Raw genomic sequence first — 22109 nt, forward strand, 5'->3', positions numbered from 1 at the left:
GCGCGCAGTGGGGCGGGGCGCGCAAGCGCGGCTTTGGCAGCCCTATGGTGCAGTCGGTCGCCGCACGACCCCACCCCCGGAGGTAGCGCCGCCACAAGGCCGGCCCCGCGCCCCCGGCCCGCCCGGTTCCGGTGCCTGGGGGCGACCGCGCAGGTGCCTGCGCCCCGCCCCCGAGCGGCGAACGACCGGAGGGGCCGGGGCCAGAGGACCACTGCCCCTACCTCGCCGCCCGGCCCTGCTCCTCTGGGCGCTGGGGAAGATAAGCCGTGCTCGGCCCGCTATACCGTCCCGTGCGGTGACCTGCCTCCCCGCCCCCCTGGGCTAGTGTTTTTCCCTGGAAAACGGAAGTTTTGTTGCTTTTTTTGCCCCCCGGCTCCAGGTGGCGGGGCTGAGGCGCTGCAGGGGACGCAGCGCATGGGGCGAGGCAGATTGATGATGTCCAAAAACTCCTCTGGAAGGAAACCAGCTGCAGTCCAGGTAGGTGGCGAATGATCCGCGGTTTGGAGCAGGAAAGGCCAGAGAGGCTCCCTCCGTTGTCCCGGCCAGCAGTGCTGCTGGCTCACGAGTGGTGCAAGGCAACTAGCTGAAACTTCACTTGGGATTCACCCGCATATGAGAACCCGGGCCAGGTCGGGATGTAGTCACGGGCCAGACACGAAGGGAAGGAGGAGAAGATTTCTTTTTCTTTCCCTCTGTGATTTCTCAGTGTGCTCTTGGAATAGCTTCTGTATCTCACTCCTTGCCTGCTTTTCATTCTCTGTGCAAGTCTGTAGTATGTGTTAAGGCTCAGACCAACTGAGGTACTGAATGCTTTTTATAATCTGCTTTCTGCATGACTATCACTTCCCTTATTAGTGCTTAGAGCCAGCCTTTTAAAAGGTCTTTTAGCTTGAAAGACAGTCTCTGTCTGCCCCCTCTCCCCCCAAAAAAGAAAAAAAATGAACTAAAATGACAGCTCTCTGGAGGACAAAGGTTCAATTTCGGTGCAGTGTTCAAGGTTTTGAAACGTGTGGGTCGTCCCCCTCCCCCATCTTTAAAATAAAAACAAAACCTTTCAGTTGCTTTTACCAAAACAGCTGTGTTTGAAATGACGGGATTGAAACTTGAGCGATTTTGGTTCAGAAATGCCTTTTGGTTCTCGGGTCACAAGAGAAATCAACTTGCACTGTGGATTGATAATTGGCAAAGCCATTTTCAAGATCCTCCTTTGCCTGATTCTGGGCATAATATTTTGTCAAAGATTATTCAGAGCATATTGCCCATAACTATTGGCAGGGCTGTGTGCCTTCTGTAAAATACATGACTGGATTCCACCCATTTTCACAAGATTCTGTTTCAGAATTTATATCAACACGTGATCTCATAATACAGGGGTCAGCAACGTTTTTGGGCAGAATGCAAAAAACAGTAGCAACCTTGACACATAAGAAGTTGGTGTGCCAGGGGCAGATGCCTGCAAGGGACCCGATCCTTTTTGTGGCAGCCAGGGCACTTGCCACCCCTGCGCTCCACCGGCTCCGGCCACTTGCCCCCCCCCCCCCCCCCCCCCCCCCCCCCCCCCCGCGCGCACGCTCTGTCAGCTCCAGCTACTCACCACCCCCACACTCCGCCAGTCTGGCCGCTTGCCCCCCCCCATCCTCATGCAGGCTGGTATACCCTGGGCCCTGCACACCCCTAGGGATGGCTCTGGTGGCTGCACAACCACAGCCCCTTCCCTGAGGTGCAAGTGCCAAGCAAAAGGCCTTCGTGTGCCTCACTCGGGCATGTGTGCTGTGGGTTGCCTACCTGTGTCATAGTGGTTCCAATGCCTCTCCATCTTATAAAGCTCTGGGGGTTTTTTATTTTGCTGACAAAACCTTCTTTTTCATGTTCCTTACCTTTGCATCCTACTTATGGAAATTTAATCACAATATATACAAATGTCAGTATAATACCCCAAAAAAACAACCAAAGTACAGAGACAGTGTAAAATTAAGCAGAACAAAGTTAACACAAGAGCCTCTCTACTGTGGCCACATTTATTTTTAACTCACTCTGAGCCTTGTTTTTCTTTTAATTTGAGAATAGTGAACTGCTGCAATTTCCTGTACTAGCATGCTGACAAGTATGAGGCCATGTATTAGAAAGCCTGTTGATTTTGTTGGGATGCATAGGGCATTTCATTCTAGAACTTCATTAAGGGTAAGAAGTGCCATTGTTTGTTTATAACCTCAATTCTCAGTTTTCCACATGTGATATTTATATGATAGCAATTTCATGGCTGTATAAAAGTTGGTTGTTAATGAATATCTTCTAGAGACAGATTTATCTGGTAGAAATGGCACATTATCAATTGTAAGTAATAAAAAGCATAACATTTAAATTGTCTAGCATTTACCTTTTAACTTTTTTTTTTTTGTTCTTAGGGAACAGACTGGTTGGCACATTCATTTGATGATTTCTTTGGGAACACAAATACCTCCTCAAGTACCCTTCCTGTGAAATTACCTGGGGAAGTCAAGCAGTCTCAGAAGAGAAAAGATCATTTCTCTGTGCCAGAAAATAGCAAAAACATAGTTCTTGCCAGAAAGAAGGGAAAGGCATCTTCAGTACATCAGATTTGTAATCGAGCCAAACAAAATCAAAACCTATCTCAAAATGAACCATGGGTGGATAAATACAAACCAGAAACTCAGGTATAAAACTGTTAGAATTTCAGCTTGTATGATAAAAACCATAAAAACATCTCGGTGTAACTTTTAATGTTCCTTGCTCTCTACTAACTAGTCCTACCCAGATGCAGTTTCTAAATGTTGTGGCTTATTCCATCAGAGCACAGTCTGCGATATTAGCAGATTATACCAGTTTTTTATTTGCTGAAGTACTGTTACTGGTGTGTTTCAAAAGAGTGTATGCACTATCTATCCCACAGAATTGGATCACTTAGTGAAATGAACAATTAGTATAAATTGCATCTTCAAGGTGTTTAACCTAAAAATACTTCATCTATGGACAAAAACAAATAAATGAGTTGAAAGTATACAAACTTGCAGAAAAGCTTAGCAAAAAATCATGCTAACTTTTTCAAATATTTTTATGCTTTTAGAATGATGCTTTCCTGAAATGATGATGTAGGCTTGTAAATAGCAAATAAACTTGTATCTCTGAGATTATTGCAAAGCTCATTTTCTTCTTGGACATTTGAAAGCTGACAATTGAAGGAAGAGGAGGAAATAAATACGTGCTAGATTATCTTTAATTGCTGCAATTAGGATTTTTTAAAATTGTCAAGATTAATTAGATACAGATTTCCTGTTTAGCATTTCTGCAAACACGAATGCTGTTCCTGAACTATATCAATAAAACCACCTAAAATCCACAGTTAGATATACATTTCATATACTTTCTCCTTGTTCTAGAGTGATCTTGCTGTGCATAAGAAGAAGGTTGAAGAAGTTGAAACCTGGTTAAAATCTCAAATATTCGAAAGGCAACCAAAGCAGGTAATGCTAATGCATAGGTTTTTTTAAATATCTGGCCAATAACAAAGTTATAAGAATTTATCTTAAGTAAGTGTACAAAATACTCTAGAGATGTTTTTTATCCATGTTCTTGTAGTAGGCTTATTGAAACAGAATTGATGTTGTAGAGTACAAGAAGCTTCTCTGGTAGTATATGCTGGTAGAAGAATTCTGAGAACATAGGCTAGAAGTTTACATTTAAAACTCGTTGTTCCTACGTCCCTTCAGTCCTTGTACTTCTGAAAGGAATGGCTATATTATATTCCTCCTGCTTCATTGGTTAGGTATTTTATTAATTTTTTTATCAGTTTTCACCATTTTGCAACATCATTGAAAATTACAGGATTGCAAAGGTACATTTATGGCCTGCTGTATGCTCTTGAACTTCTGTGATTGGGTGAAAGAACTAGCTTTGAATTTCATAAAACAAAATTGCTTTTCTAGAACTGGTTGTTGTAAAAGGATGTTTTTTTCCCCCTGACACTGTATTGTCAGCGTCTCTAGTTATAGCAAAATAATATTGCTGACACTGGGTTCTGTAATCTGTCACTGGCGTTTTTAAAAACATATACATCTGAATTGCTTCTTGCTAGGTGAACTTATGCATTTGCTAACTGTGGGCCATTTGGTTCAGAATTCTAAAATGGCAAGGTTGCACATGCTTGTTCCTTCTTTTTTTTTTTACCCTCTCCTTCTGAATTGTAGCAAAATTGTATTTTCTGCTTTGCAGATCAGTTCTATAGCTGCCTAGTTATTAGTATATAATAGCAAAGTCACATTGATGTGAAGTGATTGAGGGTTTTGTATTATTCAGTGAGTGAGGAGAAACACATATATACAACTATTTTCCATTTTGATCAAGTTTTAATAGTGTATTTTTAATACTGAAAATAAGCATTTCACAGCTACTGTGAAGCTCTGCTTTCTAGACTGTCTCCAGGATGTGGTGGTTGGATCCCAGTGCTGGACCTGTGCTTTTGATTTGCTGAGCTTGAGCAGAGTCAAAGTACTTGCCTCTGGCTTCAAGTATATAAGCATACTCTGGGGGCACCAATCCTGTCTAGGTCCCATTTCACAAACCAGTTGCCTAGGTCTTGAGACTACTGCCAGTTCACTGTCCCCAGTAGCTGAAACAGACCATTCCCATAGCTCTAGCCTTTTAGATCCTCTGGCTTATAGTTTGTTTCATCAGAGATGTGTGATAGTTGAAGCAAATAAACACAGATTTATACTTAGGGCCTTAAGTCATTCTTTGTTGTAGAAAACTTGGAAGATGCATGGGTCTAGGCAGAACACAAATGCCAGCATATGAATTGGTGTCTAAATTTCCTCATCATTCTTGGCAGGCAAGGTTCTTTGGGTAGATGTAATATCTTTTATTTGAGTGACTAAATACTTGGAAAAATGTTCTTTGCAAGCTTTCGGGCACAAACGCTTCTTCAGGCAGTAGGAGATTCTGTTGCCAAGTCTCCCAATGCCTGAAGAAGGGTGTTGGTGCCCAAAAGCTTGCAAAGAACTTTTTTTCCAAGTATTTAGTTGGTCAAATAAAAGAGATCACATCTACTGAAAGAAACCTGCCTGCCTATGTCATTAGACCAACATGGCTACAACTAACAACCCCTCATCATTCTTGAGCATTCTTTGGATTTGGATAAGTTCCCTTTTAGGACTCCAGTGCTCCCAGCCAGATTTTAGTTCTAAATTAAGGAGACTTTTTTTTCTGACTTTTGCAGTTAACAGCCTTGCCTGGTCCTGCAGTCAAAAAGGTTCTCTTTGCCTCTAAAATCTTTGCCTGTGTTCTTTCCTCCCAACAGGGAGTTCCTTGAGTTTTCAAATACTAACACCTGGTTTCTTTGTTCTCCTACTCCAGCCTCCTTGTCTGCTGGTGAATAAAGTTGAATTGTTCCTCCCTGGCATCAGCTTGTCACCTGTTCTAAGTTGCTCCAATTTGAATGGGAGCTACTTATAGAAATGATCCTCTGTTGTCCTTGCACTGGGAAGAGATGTGATACCAGTTTTGTTGGTATCTAATATGGCATTCAGTAAGAACAGGAATCTTGTAAAAAAAATCAATCTGCATTTGTAAGTTGGACCTAAGTAGATTTCCCTGAATGATAAAACAGTAAAGTTGTTCTCAAACCACGGAACCGGTAACCCAGCACTTCATCTCAAGGCCCTTACTAGTTTTGGTTAATGGTGTTGCTTTTGTTTCAGGGTGGTTCTGTTTTACTCTTAACTGGTCCTCCAGGTTGTGGAAAGACTGCAACTGTACAAATATTAGTTCAAGATCTTGGTATTCAGGTGCATGAATGGATCAACCCAGTATCTCTAGATTTTACAAAAGAAGATTTCAAGGAAAGTTTTAACCAGGGTGAGTTTTTTGGGGGGGGCAGGGGTTGCTTATTGCTGTGTTCCAACTACTCCTGTAGTTTGTCAGCTTTAAAGCTCTATAACACATAAAAACATTAAATGAAATTTAATTTGAATTTGTCCTTCTGAAAGATTAGGTGCTCAATCATGGTTGGCTTAAAGATTGCATATCAAAATCAGGCTAGAGACAAAGTCAAATTAAGTCCTCATAATGATATGTAAAACTATTTAATACAAATATTCTGCTTAAAGCTTTTTGTTTGAATGTATTTTTTTAAGGACTTATCCCCAGAACTGGGTGAAATTCATTGCATTAGAGAGGGGCCTCCTTAATGTCCTGGGCACCACTTAAACCTTTCAGGAGAAACTGAAATAGAATTAAAGAACCCTTTGCCAAGTTTTCTGTTCTGGCATAAACTTTACTTTTCAACAATGAATTAGAATATATTTGAGAGGTGTATTTGACCATTACTGTGCAGTAGCTACTGACAGAATGTACCAATGAGGATGCATTAATTCTAATAGTGTTTATATAATATGTGATGTAACATGAAATGTATATTTTTATTTTTATTTTTTTTTCTCAGAATCAAGTTTCCATATACTTCCTAGTCAAGCCCAGGCAACACTCTTTCAAGACTTTTTGTTAAGAGCAAATAAATATAGCAGACTTCAGATGCTTGGGGAATCCACTGAGACTGATATAAAGCTTATTCTAATTGAAGTAAGTGAATTTTGGGGGTGGGAGGCAGGGTCTTTGTGAAAGGGTTGGTGTACTGCACTCCCTCCAGAACTGAAAGACCTGGCTGGAACTTTTAATGTAGCAGACCAAATTCTGTTTAATTACCCATGTGAGTATTTGATTGGAGTTTACAGCATAAGTTGCATACTACCAAAAGAAAATTCAAAGCAATATTGAAGAGGAGCATCCCTGAGTATGCATCGCTTTAGAATTGACCAGAAAGGGAAGTTACTACCATCTTGGTATTTTGTATATAAACAAGTCCTGGAAGATTTTCTCTTTAATGCTTTAATACTCTTTGTTTTTCGTTTTTACACATATCAAGACTGTAAATATAAAGCCTACTCCTGCTGTTTTGTTGGAGGTCAGTCTTACAGGTCTCACATGGTCTTGGCAAGTTAATGAGCCTTATTCTTACTTTAAGGGCCCAAGAATACAGTCAGTTTCCAGATGTTTTTGTTTGACACCTATTTAAATTGGATTTAAAGAGCTCAAATAAAAATCATCTTCTGTGATTGTATTGTCTGTCTCTTCTCCAAATTTGTTATTTTTCTGATCTCCAGAATCTTCCAGGAAACAAAATAGATGAGACCCAGATTTTTAATTTGGAAAATACAAAGAAATATTTTGGGAAGGTGGAGGATTTTTGTGTTTATATAAAAAAAAAAAAAAAAAGGTGCCATAAACTCATTTTTTCTGGGTCCCTTTAGTAACTTTTACTTGAATCTTAAATGTATGTTATTGATTTCTATGTTAAGTTTCTATGTCAAGTTTATTTGAAGAGTTCTTTATATAATTGCACACTTATCAGCTCACCTAACCACACATGTAGTTTGTTACAACCAGTCTCAGTAGAAATAAACTCTCTAAGTACATAATGTACTATAACCTTCACTTCCTCAGAGAACATATACACTTGAATTACATTGCTTCATTTTTTTTCAATAGGATATACCTAACCAGTTCTACCGTGACCGTAGCAGTTTGCATGAAATTCTGAGGTGAGTTTTGAGTAAGCTTATTATGGGTACTAAACTGTAATGACTGTTAGTAAACTAATTTGTGACCCTTATTTTGTATTTTAGGAAGTTTGTTCGTACAGGTAGATGTCCCCTTGTGTTTATAATCTCGGATAGTTTCAGTGGAGACAGCAACCACAGGTTACTATTCCCAAAGGAAATTCTAGAAGAACTACGTATAGTTAGTATAAGGTAAGATCTATCACTAAATAAATGTTGAGCAGAGTAAGTATGGAACTGATAGTGTAACTAACAGTACTTCTCATGAAAATTTGATAGTTTCAACCCTGTGGCTCCAACAATGATGATGAAAGTTCTTAATCGAATAACTACAGCAGAAGCCAACATGGTAAGTTACAAAACCTGCTTAACTTCCACATGGTCAGCTCAAAACATTTCAGGCTGATTATTTGATAGTGTTTTGGTTTAATTCCTTGACTACAAGAGAAGAAGAGCCTGGTTTCCAAAAGGGCTTTCCACAGTAACATTCATAGCCCAGCAGGAAGTCTTTGCCTAGTAGCCAAAGCGACTCTCTTGAAAAAATCTTCTGCATGTTATAAAAACACTGTGCTAAAGCAGAAAACAAAAATTATAAGTAAAAGTCCTTGCGCATAGCAATAATTTCTACACTAGAAATCTAATTAAAGCTGATTTGCATACTTTTTTTATCTTTATTTCAAGTGATGCAATTCTTTTAAATTTGTTTTTTCTTGTAGAATGGGGAGAGAATTTCTGTCCCTGATAAAACCTCTTTAGAGTTGATTTGCAAAGGCTGTTCTGGTGATATTAGAAGTGCGATAAATAGCCTTCAGTTTTCTTCTTTGAAAGGCAAGTATAAGGCTTTTTTCAGTATTTGGCACAGTTTCTCCTCATTTCTGATACAGTGATATTCTTCACTTGTCTAGAATGCTGATTTAACTGGATTTTAAGAAAAAACACATTGTCCTGTACTATCAGCAGAGATAAAAAGGACAAAGCCTTTGGCAAGTGTGCTTAAGCACTTTTTCCTCATATGCCTTAATATTACAAAATTATTGCTTATATTAGCCAGCTAAATTTTGAAGTTTATATATAGTCCTGTGCCTGCTCTATCCTCCCAGGGCACCTCCCCTGCCTCTTCTGGTAGAGTTACAGAAGGGCATAGGGCTCCAGTTTCCTGGGCCAGCAGGAGGATGCTCCAAGAGAGTGGGGGCAGAAGAGCGTTTACTGACAGTCTGCTTTGCTTCCCCCCACTGCTGTCATTACAGCCCCCTGTTGCACCCCACAGCTGGAGATTATGCCAGTGCATGTAGCTGCAGTATTTTTGCAGAGCTCTAGCAAGGGAGTTAAAATAGGAGGGCTGTACATTAGGGCTGTGCAAAGCTTCGGGTGCTGATTCAAGTTGGAGGAAATTTGGCCCGATTTGGTGTCCAAATCTGAATCGAATCAGGAAACCAATGAAAAGGTCCAAAGCGATTCACAGATGCCAGGGTCAGAAGGGACCTCAACGGATCATTGAGTCTGACCCCCTGTCTAGGCAGGAAACAGTGCTGGGGTCAGATGATCCCAACCAGATGCCTATCCAGCCTTCTCTTGAAGACCCCCAAGGTAGTGGAAAGCACCACCTCCCTTGCAAGTCCATTCCAAATTTTGGCCACCCTTACTGTGAAGAAGGGTTTTTTTTTCTATCTAGCCTAAATCTGTTCTCTGTCAGTTTGTGACCATTGTTCCTTTTTACCCCAGAGGCGCTCTGGTGAACAGAGCATCTCCGATCCCTTGCTGCATTCCCCTAACGAATTTGTAGGCAGCCACAAGATCATCTCTTAGCCTTCTCTCGCAGAGATTGAAGAGGTCCAGGTTCTTCTTTCTCTCCTCATAAGACTTGTCCTGTAAGCCCCTAACCATATGAGTGGCCCTCCTTTGGACCCTCTCAAGTCCATCAATATCTTTCTTGAAGTACAGTGACCAAAACTGGACACAATATTCCAACTGCGGTCTGACCAATGCTGCATAGAGGGAAAGTATCACCTCCTTGGATCTATTTGTCATGCATCTGCTGATGCACGATAAAGTGCAGTTAGCTTTGCTGATGATTTCATCATGCTGACGACTCATGTTTACCTTGGAGTCCGCTGTGACTCCGAGATCCCTTTCTGCTTCTGTGCTGCGGAGAGGGTCACTTCCCAGCCAGTAGGTGTGCTGGATATTTTTGCACCCTAGGTGTAGCACTCTGCACTTGTCCTTGTACTGCATCCTATTGTGTACTGTCCACTTTTCCAACCTATCCAGGTCTGCCTGCAATCATTCCCTATCATCCGGAGTGTGCACTTCACCTCAAAATTTAGTATCGTCCACAAACTTGGACAGAGTGCACTTCACACACACATCCAAGTTACTGATGAAGATATTGAAGAGTACAGGTCCAAGGACTGAACCCTGAGGGACCCCACTGTCCACGTCCTTCCAGGTTGATACTGACCTGTCTACTACCACTCTCTGGGTGCGGCCACTAAGCCAATTTGCCACTCACTGGACTGTGTAATTATCCAAGTCATAGCCTCTTAATTTATTTATGAGAATGGAATGAGATACTGTGTCAAAGGCCTTGCTAAAATCCAAGAAAACAACATCCACCTCCACTCCTGCGTCTGCATTTTGTGACCCTGTCATAGAATGAAACTAGATTAGTCGGGCATGATCTGCCTGCTACAAATCCACGCTGGTTTCCCTGCTGCATTATTTTTTGTGCTGGACTCCCACAGATATGATCCTTCATAATCTTTTCAAAGACCTTTCCAAGGGTGGAAGTGAGACTGACTGGCCTGTAATTACTCAGATCCTCCTTCCTCCCCTTCTTGAAAATAGGGACCACATTGGCCCTTTTCCAGTCCTCCGGGACCTGACCCGAGCGCCACAAGTGCTTAAACAGCTGTGCCAGTAGTTCTGCTATGACACCGGCCAGTTCCTTCAGTACTCTCAGGTGCAGCTCATCTGGGGCTGCTGACCTGAACACATCCAGTCCATCCAAGTGACTCTGTGCCAAGTCAGTTTTGACAGTTGGTGGGCTGGTGTCCCTCCGATGCCCATCTAAGAACACATTAAGAGACTTTTATCTTGAGCCCTGTTCAAGAACACTGAGGCAAAAATCTCATTGAAAAACTCATCCTTGTCCCCCCTGTCTGTCACTAATTGCTCCTTGTTTAGTAGGGGTCTTATGCTGCCCTGCGCCTTCCTTTTACTCCCTACATACCTGAAAAAAAGACTTTTTCTTGTCTTTAATTTGTGTTGCCAGCCTCAGCTCTGTAGTTGCTTTGGCCTTTTTCACTGCCTCCCTGCAGGTGTGGGCCAAGTAGGTATACTCCTCCTTGGTAGCTTCCCCTTGCTTCCACCGCTTATATGCCTTCTTTTTTGCCTTTAAGCTCCTCTGGATTTCCCTGTTTAGCCAAAGAAGTTTTGTGGCTCGTTTCCCTCGTACTGGGATAGTCTCCCTCTGTGCCCAAAGGATCACTTTCTTTAGGAACGACCGCCCTTCCTGGACTCCCATCTCAACAGTACTTCTATCCTGCAGTGCTTCATTGTCTAGACTCCTAAGCACACTGAAGTTAGCCTTCCTAAAGTCAAGCACTTCCACCCTACTAGTTATCTTACTCATCCTACACCGTATGGTGAATTTGATTGATTAGTGCTCACTATCCCCAAGGTGACCACAAATCTGCAGCTCCCCTACCAGGTCCTCCCCTGTAGCCAACACCAAGTTCAGTAAGGCATTCCCCCTAGTGGGACTGTATACCTCCTGCATTAGGTGAAGGTCCTGCACACAGGTTAAGAACCTACATGAACGGTTGGATTTAGCTGACTGGTCCTCCCAGCAGATGTCAGGGTAGTTTAGGTCCCCCCATGATAACCACGTCCCTAGACTGTACGGCCTTTGAGAGCTGCCTCAAGAATTCCAAGTCTAGCTTTTCTTCTTAGTGCAGTGGTCTGTAGCAGACCCCACCACCGAGTCCCTTTCCCCACAACCTCCATGTATCCTAACTTACAATACCTCAACTTTCTCCTCTGATCCCATTTTGATTAGGGTAGATGTATAATGCTCCTTTACATAGAAAGCAACCCCACCCCCTTTCCTCCCTACTCTGTCCCTTCTTTACAACCCGTAGCCCTCAATGTGTACCGCCCAGTCATGGGTAGGGTCCCATCAGGTTTCTGTCAGCCCCACTAAATCAAAATTATTATCTGCAAGCAGAAATGTGAGTTCTTCCTACTTGTTCCCCATGCTCCTAGCATTAGTATAGAGGCACTTAAGCCCTCCAAATGGTGCCTTTGGTGTCCCCCCGTTCTGATGCCCAATGGGCCCCTTAGTACTTTCTTGGGATATACTGTTGTGTGTCTCGCAGTTTGTAGGTTCTAGGCTTTCTCCATCTCCTGCCTCCCTGTCCCCCGTTGAACTTAGTGTAAAGCCCGACGTAGGAGGTCAGCCAACCTGTAAGAAAAGAGACTCTTATCTTTTGCAGAGAGATTCAAAGCTCTCCAAATTGATTTGGAGAGCTTCATTGATTCGGGCAATTCCTGCTCGCTGCAGCAGGGAGCTGGACCCAGACTCCGTGCTGTTAAGTAGGGGGTGGGGGAGGGGGGGCTGGAGGAGGGGGGAGAGGACCATGGGGGGACCTCTGCCAGGCCCCATCCCTTGCCTGCTCCCTCAGCCCCCCTGAGCACCCCTGACCCCCGCCTGCTCTCCCAACGTGTCCCAGCTCCTGGCTCTTAAAAAAAATCCCTGGACTCACCAACTGCTGCAGCAGCCTTGGGGCGTCTGGGTGCTTGGGGATCGCTCCCTGCCTGACAGCAGCTGGTGAGCTTTTTAAAGCAGCTGGGGGCTTTTTAGAGAACCAGGAGCTGGGAGCCATTGAGAGTGGGCGGGGGATGGGGCTGATTCAGCTGCAATCGACTCAGCCAAATCGATTTGGGACAGTGATTTGAATCACCGAATTGAATCGCTATCCCCCGAATCAGCTGAATCTGAAGCAAATACTAGTTGCTTTGCACAGGCCTACTGTACATCTCTCCATGGCTGAAACACTCTATTTGGGTTGGGGTGGCGGGTGTTAAAACTTCAAAGTGCAGCTGCACTTTCAGCTGCTTTAAATGTTATGTCTATCCCTACCCTCCACAGTGCCATCAATCATATAGTTATAATATTATATTATTTTTAAATGCCTGATTTGCAAGGGGCGGGGGCATCTTTGGGCTTAGCAATTTAACTAAAATATTGTTATTAACACGGTCAGTCAAATTCCAGCATGAGTTGAATATTTGATGCACATTTATGATATTATATAACATAACTTTTATAGCAAGTAAGACAAAGTTGTTATTAGTAAAGCAGTAATACTGTTGGTGTTTCTATGAGGAGTTATGCATTTTTTTTGAATTTAGTCTACCTACATGTGCTCTCCAAATAAATAAGTGTGCTATTTCATTATTAACAAAGAAATTTCTAAGCCACTGAGAGAGGATCTGTTTGGAAATGAAAAATCAGTCAACTGAATGAATAATGGGATTAATATTTCTTAAGTGGTTTTACTGCTGTTCTGAATACTTCCTTTATGTAAGTTGCCTTTTGCTTTGATTGATAGACTACTCATCAGAGACAAACTTATGGTCAAGGAATAAAGGGAGTTCTACATTAAAATGTGAAATAGCATCTAGAGTCAAGAAGAAAAAGAAGTCTGATAATGTTTTAGAAAGCAAGGCAGTACAAGCGATTGGTGGCAAAGATGCCTCTATCTTTCTTTTCCATGCCCTGGGAAAAATCCTTTACTGCAAAAGTAAGAGAACTTTTATTACCCTGTTATTCCTCTTGATTTCATTGTGAAACAACTAACATTCTGTAGCTAGTGATTAGGTTTGCGGAGTTAGTTTAGTTGCACATCATTCTAGGAAATAAGTGTTAAGTCTGCCACAACAATGCAGTTGGTCCAATAAAAGATATCCGTCACAAAAATCCTTGCTTCCTGTGTAAGTAAACTGCTGGTTTGGTAACTAATAACTTCAGCAATTGCCAATAGCCTTTTTTAAAGTAATAAAATAGCAGTTGCTAGTTGTCCAAGTATCCCAGGTATATGATGTACACTTGGCATGGACCTTGTGTATACTTATGCCCTCTGTTGCCAGTTCTTGCCCAACCACCAGACTGTGGACATCCCTAGGTAGCCAGAGTACTCATTGGACACATCTATACTATGCCCAACTGCACCGTAGTGATGCACTACATTGCAGTACAGTGTGCTACGTCGCCATAGCGATCATGCAGGTCTATATGTGATTGCTAGCTAGTTGCTGTAGCAGCGTACTCCCCGCTTATAGTGCATGGCGATGTAGAGGGGAAAACTGCCCCTATTGCACCATTTGCCGCTCCAAAAGGAAGTGCTAAAACACAGCACAGTAACAACACTGCTGTACGGCAACATGTACACACGTCCTCTGTATCCCCATAGCACAGGCACTCTAGGAAGGCCCCAACTGCAAAGATGGACTGCATCAGCCAGCAGAAAATGCAGGAGTTTCTTAGCTGTAGCAACTAGGTGATGGCAAAAGACTTTACTTAGTAGAGATGGAGTTAACTACCATCAAGAAATAGGGTTCTGACACCTAAAAAGAGCTTTGAATATGAATGTACTCAGCTTCTGTCAGGAGAACTAGTGTTTGGCCTGTAAAATATTGTAGTGTAGAACAAGGCTGTAATCAGTCACAAGCTGTGTTCCAAAGAGGTGATGAGAAAAAGGGTGGAAGACGGGGGAAATCATTTTGCGTAATTACATTATGCATGATTTGTGATGTCATTAACTTTGTATTGCTGACTAGATAGCACAGGGTAATTAAGTAATATTGCTTTGATAAACCATGTCCTGTCAAAAGAAGCTAACAGTTCTTAATGTAGTTATTAATTGCCAAGAAATGCTTGATGGTTCCATTGTTATAAATCACAAATCATTCTATTTTAGTAAATAATTAATCATTTATTTATATAGCTCACTTGGCTCTGATCTAGTTATCAACAACACACAAGTTGAACTTTATATTTAAATTTGTTTTGTTTCTGGGCCAATGTTCAGCACAGATGTAGTTTTTGTATTGTAATGTTAAAAGACTGAAACACTGTTTACTTGTAGGAGAACCACTATCATATTCAGAGTCTCCTCAGCTACCCTCTCACTTATCAGAACATGAGCGTGACACTTTACTTGTTCAACCAGAGGTAAAAGCTTTCATTAATCATTTCGTGCTGGGGGTTTTTTTGTTTTGTTTTGGTTTTTTAAATAAAAATATCATAACTTAGTATTTATGCATGTTAAAAAATGCAGCACTCACTGTAAAATATAAATAAAATTAAAGGAGGGATATATGTATGTGTATGTAATAGGTAACCAAACATAGGAAAATTTACCAGGGTGTTTTTTCTTTCACTCTGTCACGAACATTAACTAATTTGTGTACTTCTTTTATTAAATAGGATGTAGTAGAAAAATCGCATATGCATGGAGACCTGTTTAATTTATACCTTCACCAAAACTATGTAGAATTTTTCAAGGATATAGATGATATTGTGAAAGCCAGTGAATATTTGAGTACTGCTGACTTCCTCTGCTGTAACTGGAGTGTAAGTTTTTTGTTTCTTTTAACTTTCATGCCCCAAACTACATATTATTAATAATGTATAGTCAAAAGAAAAATAGATTTTTCCTATTTAAATCCTTGAACCAGGGAAATTTAAGCGCCCACAGGATGTAGGCAAAATTAAAATGTTAATGTATCCTAAATTATAAGAGTAGAGAAAAGATGTGTGTTATGCAGTTTAATGCATTTTTCATGTGCTTTTCGTTAATATGTTCCTGTAGTCTTTTTTAGGATTTGGACAAATAAATTTTAGAAGTAATTTATAGAATATGCCTTTACATGAAATAATGGATTCCATTTATTCTTTCATTTCAGTAGTACTCTTGTTAATCTAATGTGTCAGGCACAGATGCAGAAAAAATGCAGATTAACAGCAGTGTTTGCTCACCTTAGTCTTCTATACTGTCAATTGCTTCACATTTTGATAAAGCCTTAATTTGTTTTAGTCACGACCTACTCTCCAGCAGTACAGCGCATCTGTAGCTACAAGAGGTGTGATTCATTCAAACAGGGCTCGAGCCTTTGCTCATTGCCAAGGAGGAATGGGTTTTCGACCTTTGCATAAACCACAGTGGTTTCTAATCAATAAAAAGGTAATATGTCAGATTTTAAGGAGAGATCCTTTATGGCTGAATTTCTCTTAGTGACTTGCAGTACTATTTATGATAAACTTTATATGAAAAAAAGCATATTGGTATAGCACTGTACACATGCAAATGGATTTAAAAAAAATGTTGGTTTTCATTTATGTATGGAAATAAATCTGGATTTTTTTTATTAATGAAAAAATAACGTGATTTGCAAAAGGAAACTTTCAAAAACAAGATTTTTAGAGTTAGCCTTTAAATATAAGTTAAAGACAAAAAAAAAAGTTACCTTGGGACTTGGGCTAATTAAGCTACTTCAAATTGTTTGTGTAAGCCCAACAATTACCATATTTACCCAAATCCAAGATGACTTGGCATTTAAGATGAGCCCCTGCCCTTATTAGATTCTATACATGAAAAATTGTATATGTTTCTGATTTTGACTTGCATAGAATTCAATGATTGGGGGCTTGTTTTAAATTTGTTCCCCTTCCCCCTGCACTGCTATGGTAGGGAAAGCAGTGGAGGAAAGCTAGACCCCTGCCCCTTGTCCCCTGTGCCTATCTCCTATGCCTCTCTTTCCACCCCCCTGCCCCACTTCAATGCCTATCCTCTCTTTTCCTCTGTATGCCTGTGCTTGCCCCTTGGCCCCATCCCATGCCTGCCCACTACTCTGTTGCCTTCTGCAGCTCTGCTCTAGCTCCAGGGCAGGCAATGACAGCAGCAGCTCCCAGTCAGTCTGAGTCAGAGCTAGAAGGATTGGAGCCAGAGCAAAAGGTAAGTGGGGGAGGGGACAGATGTGGGAGGAGGAAGGGGCAGGCCGCACAGTCTCCCCTACACTCTCCATCAAGCTACACGTGGGTTTTCACCATTCCCCACATTCCCCCACACTCTCCTGGCAAGCCCCCTCCCCTGCCAAATGAGCCACTTGGGCCCAGGGCAGGTGATGGCTTCAGCCTAGAGCCTGGGGCCAAGGCTGGAACTGAGGCACCTGCCTCAAATCCTAAGGAAAGGCTTTTTTTTCCCCCACCATGTGGATGGGGTAGGACCTCGACTTGGATTTGAGTAAGTATGGTATTAATGTACATGGCAGTGTCTTGATTTTGGTGTTTATTACAGAAGAATCAATCATGAGATCACAAGGCTCTTGTGGATGCCTGGGCAGCAGGGTCAGGTCTGGTGGTAGAGAGAGGCAGCAGCAGCCCGGCAAAGTGAGTTGCCACTGCCTCAAGGCCTGCTGGGAAGTCAAGCCTAGCTGCCATACTGTCCTCACCCTGCTGCGCACCTAGGGGTGGCAGGACCGGAAGTACACATTACAGCTTAGGCTTCACCTTATGCCTGGGACAGATGGGACTGAGGGACCAGCTGTGGGCTGGATAGAATCCCTTGGTGGGCCAGATCTGGCCTGCAGGCCATGTTTTGCCCACCTGTGGTATAATTAAATTATAAGAAGCTTTTGGAAATGTAAGTGCAAGGCAAAACGTTAATACAATATCTCTGAAAAAGCATAAATAAATCTGGTTTAGTATTTTGGCCACCTTTTCAGACCGTTTTGGTAGAGCAATCCAAGAGCCTATGATGAGGCTTGTTATGCTGTTTACAGCGAGGAATGCTTGGCTTGCTGTTTATTACACCTTGCAGCATAGCATATTAATATCCACAGTTAGGCATCCATAATCCATAACATCCTGATGGAATAGCCAGGAGCTAAAATAAGGATTTTGTGGTTTGTTTTGAAATGTTAATGAAGCTTTTGGGTATTGCGTCTTCACTTTTTTTTCCCCCCAACTCTTTAGTACCAAGAAAATTGCCTTGCTGCAAAGTCTCTCTTCTCAAGTTTCTGTTTACCACCGTTGTGTCTTCAGACTGAACTATTACCTTATCTTGCCATGCTGACAAATCCAATGAGAAATCAAGGTAATATCAACATCATTTCATATTTTAAAAGTTAGATCTTCATCACAGTACATTTCGAAAACCCCTGTGAACCAGAACTGAAATGCAGTCTTCCCTGTCACCTAGATATGAGGCTGATTGTATACATGTGCATAGGACCCCCAAATTCTTTTCCAGAAGCATCTTTTAAAGGTGGTACTGTTTAGTTCTGTTAAAGTTCTAGGAAGCCTAATGTTTATAGTACGGCTTTCCACTAAAAGGATCAAAAAGAACATAATTAACAGAAAAGATGCAACTTAGGCTTATAACTAAGTTGGTAAAGTTACGTTTTATACGGTCTGGTGCTGTACAAACAGGGCAGCTAAGGTCCCTGTGCTGCAGGGATTGATTTCAGGCACCAAGAAAGAATACTTTGAAGGACTGAGGCTCTGAGTCCCATTCTATACACCTTTTAGTCGCTACATATTAGTATGGGAACTAACAGGGAATTAATTATTATTGGTGCTAATTAACGACTAATTCAATAAGAATAAATTAAGACAAGATGTTGGAGTATCTGTAGGAGAGGCCTATATACATTTAAAAAGTGTAAAAATGTACAGTAAATCTTCACCTGCATGCTTGTATGGACTCCCCCCAGGTCAGATTGCTTTTATCCAGGATGTTGGAAAGCTTCCCTTGAAAAGACACTTTCAAAGGTAAATTTTAAAACAAAAAATTATAGTGTGTCAAGATCTCTGATATATGACATTTTCTCTTTCATTTGAGCCCTGATCGTCTGAAATCTTAACGTTGCAACCTTTCCTTTCTTGCCTTGATATCTGCAATTTTAAAAAAAAACATGCTGCTAAGTCAGTGACTCTTTTTGCATCATAAAAAGCTAGCTCTCTTTCTTATATTTCCACAGTTCCTGGTACAAAGAGGCTCTAACCTGAGTTTTTTGTATGTTACTGCAATACTTATATTCAGTGACTGCAAATGAACTTAAAAGCCAAAAAAAAAATAGCTTGTTGGAGCCATTTTTTCCTCATTGCATGTGGAATCACCTTGATACTTTTATTAGATCTCTCTCTATATGACTCCAATACTGGATGAGTAAGAAAGATGTAAAACACTGAAACAGCTACATGGGAATACAATTATAAATTCATAGATTTCATAGACATTAGGGCTGGAAGGGACCTTGTAAGATCATTGGGTCCAGCCCCCTACCTAAGGGGCAGGAAGTCAGGTAGGGTCAAAGGATCCCAGCAAGATAAACATCCAAATGTTTCTTAAATTATGTTCTGAAAAACTAAGTTTAAGGAGCCCCTATTCTCTTGGGAAGTAAAAATACTGTTTTGGTCTTGTGTAATGTTAGACTGGTAGTCTGACTTCTCAGGGGATGTATGGTGTTACCAAGTGGGCAAAGCAGATCAGTTGTTTTGTGACAAGTTTATTGTCTACTACATGAAGTCACTGAATTTCCACTAAGTCTGTCTTGTACAGCCCTAAAAGAAAGGTGCAGTTATTCTTTAACTGTGATGACCAAAGTCTCCTCATCACAGAATGCATACACCTTGTGTGACAACACTACATGTCTCCTGAGTGAGCTTCAGCCCAGTGGAACCTTTCTAGGGGTAGGATGATAGAAAGGCTTCCACCTTTTCTCAGCTGTTGATCTTCAAGAGACCAGGAGTCTTTTAATTGTGGTGGTATGATATGAACTGGAATGAGCTACCAATTAGTTTTACTTGCCAAACTGGTCACTGAACAGTCATCAAATGGATATGACTTTTTTAACTACTGCCTAGTGAGGTGAACTTTGAAATAATGATCTTGAAGTGAAGGCTTAGCTTTTTGAATTATGCTGTTCACCAAGAAATGTAATTAATTGAAAGCCTGTGAAATGATTCTGCAGATGCATGGGAAGACATTCCAAACTGTTAGACTGGTGTTTCTTGCAGTCCCACTAATTAAAATGAACACTTTTTATTATTGTCAAATTTTAGATTTTTTAATAGATGCAGTGGTAGGTAAGGCTCTGTTATTTAGAGAGAATTTCCTCTGCAGGACCACTTCTTACTGGTGAGACTTCAGGTTATAATTTGCTCATTATTGTGGAGGGGGGGCGGGGAGAAAGCTGTTCCATATGTGCATCAATAATACTGAACACATTGTTATTTTAGTACTGCTATGAAACCCTGAGTGGGTAGGAGTGTTGTCATAGCAAGAAATCTGAATACTGGTATGTGGTAGATAAGGTTCTTTGGGTGAATTTGATATCTTTTATTAGACCAACTTAAGTAGCTGGGGAAAAAAAATTTTAAGCAAGCTTTCGGGTTTAAAAACCCTTGACATTTTTTTTCCCAGCTACTTAAGTTGGTCTAATAAAAGAGATCAGATTTGCCCAAAGAACCTTGTCTGCCTATGTCCTTAGACCAACACGGCTACAACCTACACCCCTGCAACATGGTATGTGGTAGTGATTGATCAGGGTTAGTATTAGGGCCAGGTTTCTCAACAACTTCAGTCCAAAAGAAGTTTATGTTCATAAACGAAATGTTGTAGGTGATATTAAATCAGGGGTGTCCTGAATACCAGTCATGACAAAAGCTCAAAAAGACTTAGCTCAGAAAAACAAAATGGAAAACAAATTGTATCTCTTCCTTCCCTTGGTGTGCTTGTCTGTTGAATGAATGCTAAGGAACAGTGGCATCTTTTATGTTTGAAAAATGACTAACGTACTGTGTGCCACTGAAAACAAACCATTGACTTTATAATGATTCATACTTTTGTGAGAGAGAATAACAGGAATCCTCCCTTCAATAATCAGTGTCGGGAGCAGTCTAAAGCAGTAATGGTAGACTTTGGAAGTGAGAGTGCAGCAACAGCTACAACACAAGGCAGCCCTTAAGACAGGAGCGTATTCTACTCTTGCACAACTCTGCAAGTGCGCCTGGAACGTTGTGTTGAGTTTGGGACACCCAATCTGTACAGTTGGGCTGTGTTCAAGGATCAGAACTTATGAGTATATTTTTATGAAGAATGTATATGACTTAGCTGAACTGTGATTAATTTGATTATAGCAGTGCAAGGATATGATTATAGCAGTGCAAGGATATTTGAAAGCTATAAACATCAAGGAAGAAGAAATATTTCATGAGATACATGGGGGACCTCTTCCATTTCAACTTCTGCACCTGTGAGAGAATAAAGCTTTTGTTATTGATGTTTGCAATGATTATGATTTTTCAGGTTAAAGCTTGAAACACTGACAGATAAGGATCCTGGAATGCCAGACTTTGAGAGTAATTATGAAGGGGACATTGCTGGCGCACAGGCGGTGGAGATGTTTGTACAGAGAGAGAATAACAAAACAAATGAGGCTGAATCAGGTGGATTCCCTCATACTTCCAGCCAACCTGGTAGAAATGATCTACCAGGCAGTCAGCCTCAACCTGCTGCAGCTCAAGCAATCATGGAGGAAGATGAATTAAAGATAGACGAATACGATAGTGACTGAATGCATCAAAATTTTAACCTATTGGTTTATTGTTGCTTACCGGATTCTTCATCTTGTGTTTTGTAGCAAAACATTTATATTTGAATAACTGTAACATTGATGACTTTGTTACAAAGAATGAGACAACTAGACTGTACTTCAGTTGCTGCTACAGCTGCTTACATGAGTGTGGGCTACAAGATAAAGTCAAGCATGTATTGGGACAACATTAAGAGGCTATGGTTAGGCAGTTTTCCGTGACTTTGCAATACAGGGTCCTCCGTGTGTCTAGATTATAATGTTTTTGCTCCCTGCCTACCTGAGCCATCAAAGAATTCCATATTGTTTAAACAATATAAAATAAAACTTCATAAATAACTAGCTGAAATAGTTTGAAAGAACACTCTTCAATAATAGTTTAACACACAGGTTACTTCTACACTTCCCGTTTGCTATTCCAGATGTACAGAAACTCTTATTTCTTTGTACACAATCCTTTTGTTGGAGGTCTAACTACATCTCACAATTTTAAGGAATGCTACTGTTTGGACCCTTTCATCCTTTTGAGGGAATAGAGTATAAAATGTACATTATAATAATTAAAAACAGTATGAAGTTCAATACTGATAATGTAAATAAAAAGCCCTCTATGTTACTTATTGCTATTTTGTACTCTCTGCCACAAGTAATTTATGTTTTATAAACTAAAGCATGTGTTGTACAGTAGATTTGTCTTTGATATTTTTATTTTTGGAAAAGTATGTGCTTTAATTTATCAAGGAAAATATATTATTAAAATGAAAGAGCTGCTTCTCTTGTATCCTGACCTTGCCGCCTCCCCCCCCCCGAAAACCAAAT

At 41.0% G+C, this 22109-nt stretch overlaps 1 protein-coding gene across 2 annotated transcripts; it reads left to right on the plus strand.

The window, feature by feature from the left end:
* Nucleotides 1-73: 73 nt before the first annotated feature.
* On the plus strand, nt 74-22054 carry RAD17 (RAD17 checkpoint clamp loader component). 2 transcript variants are annotated; one of them, XM_006269975.4, is made up of 16 exons: nt 74-477; nt 2406-2675; nt 3399-3482; nt 5715-5871; nt 6458-6594; nt 7561-7613; nt 7698-7823; nt 7911-7980; nt 8348-8459; nt 13244-13435; nt 14780-14865; nt 15121-15267; nt 15731-15877; nt 17668-17788; nt 18408-18465; nt 21005-22054. In XM_006269975.4, the coding sequence occupies exons 1-16, from the start codon at nt 415-417 to the stop codon at nt 21270-21272; spliced, it is 2091 nt and encodes a 696-aa protein (XP_006270037.1). In that variant the 5' UTR covers nt 74-414; the 3' UTR covers nt 21273-22054. The 2 variants fall into 2 exon arrangements, with proteins under 2 accessions (XP_006270037.1, XP_019338372.1); XM_019482827.2 differs by lacking the exon at nt 18408-18465 and having other exon boundaries at nt 21005-21093.
* Nucleotides 22055-22109: the final 55 nt, after the last annotated feature.

The sequence above is a fragment of the Alligator mississippiensis genome, chromosome 3, assembly GCF_030867095.1.
Source record: "Alligator mississippiensis isolate rAllMis1 chromosome 3, rAllMis1, whole genome shotgun sequence".
Classification (NCBI taxonomy): Eukaryota; Metazoa; Chordata; order Crocodylia; family Alligatoridae; genus Alligator; species Alligator mississippiensis.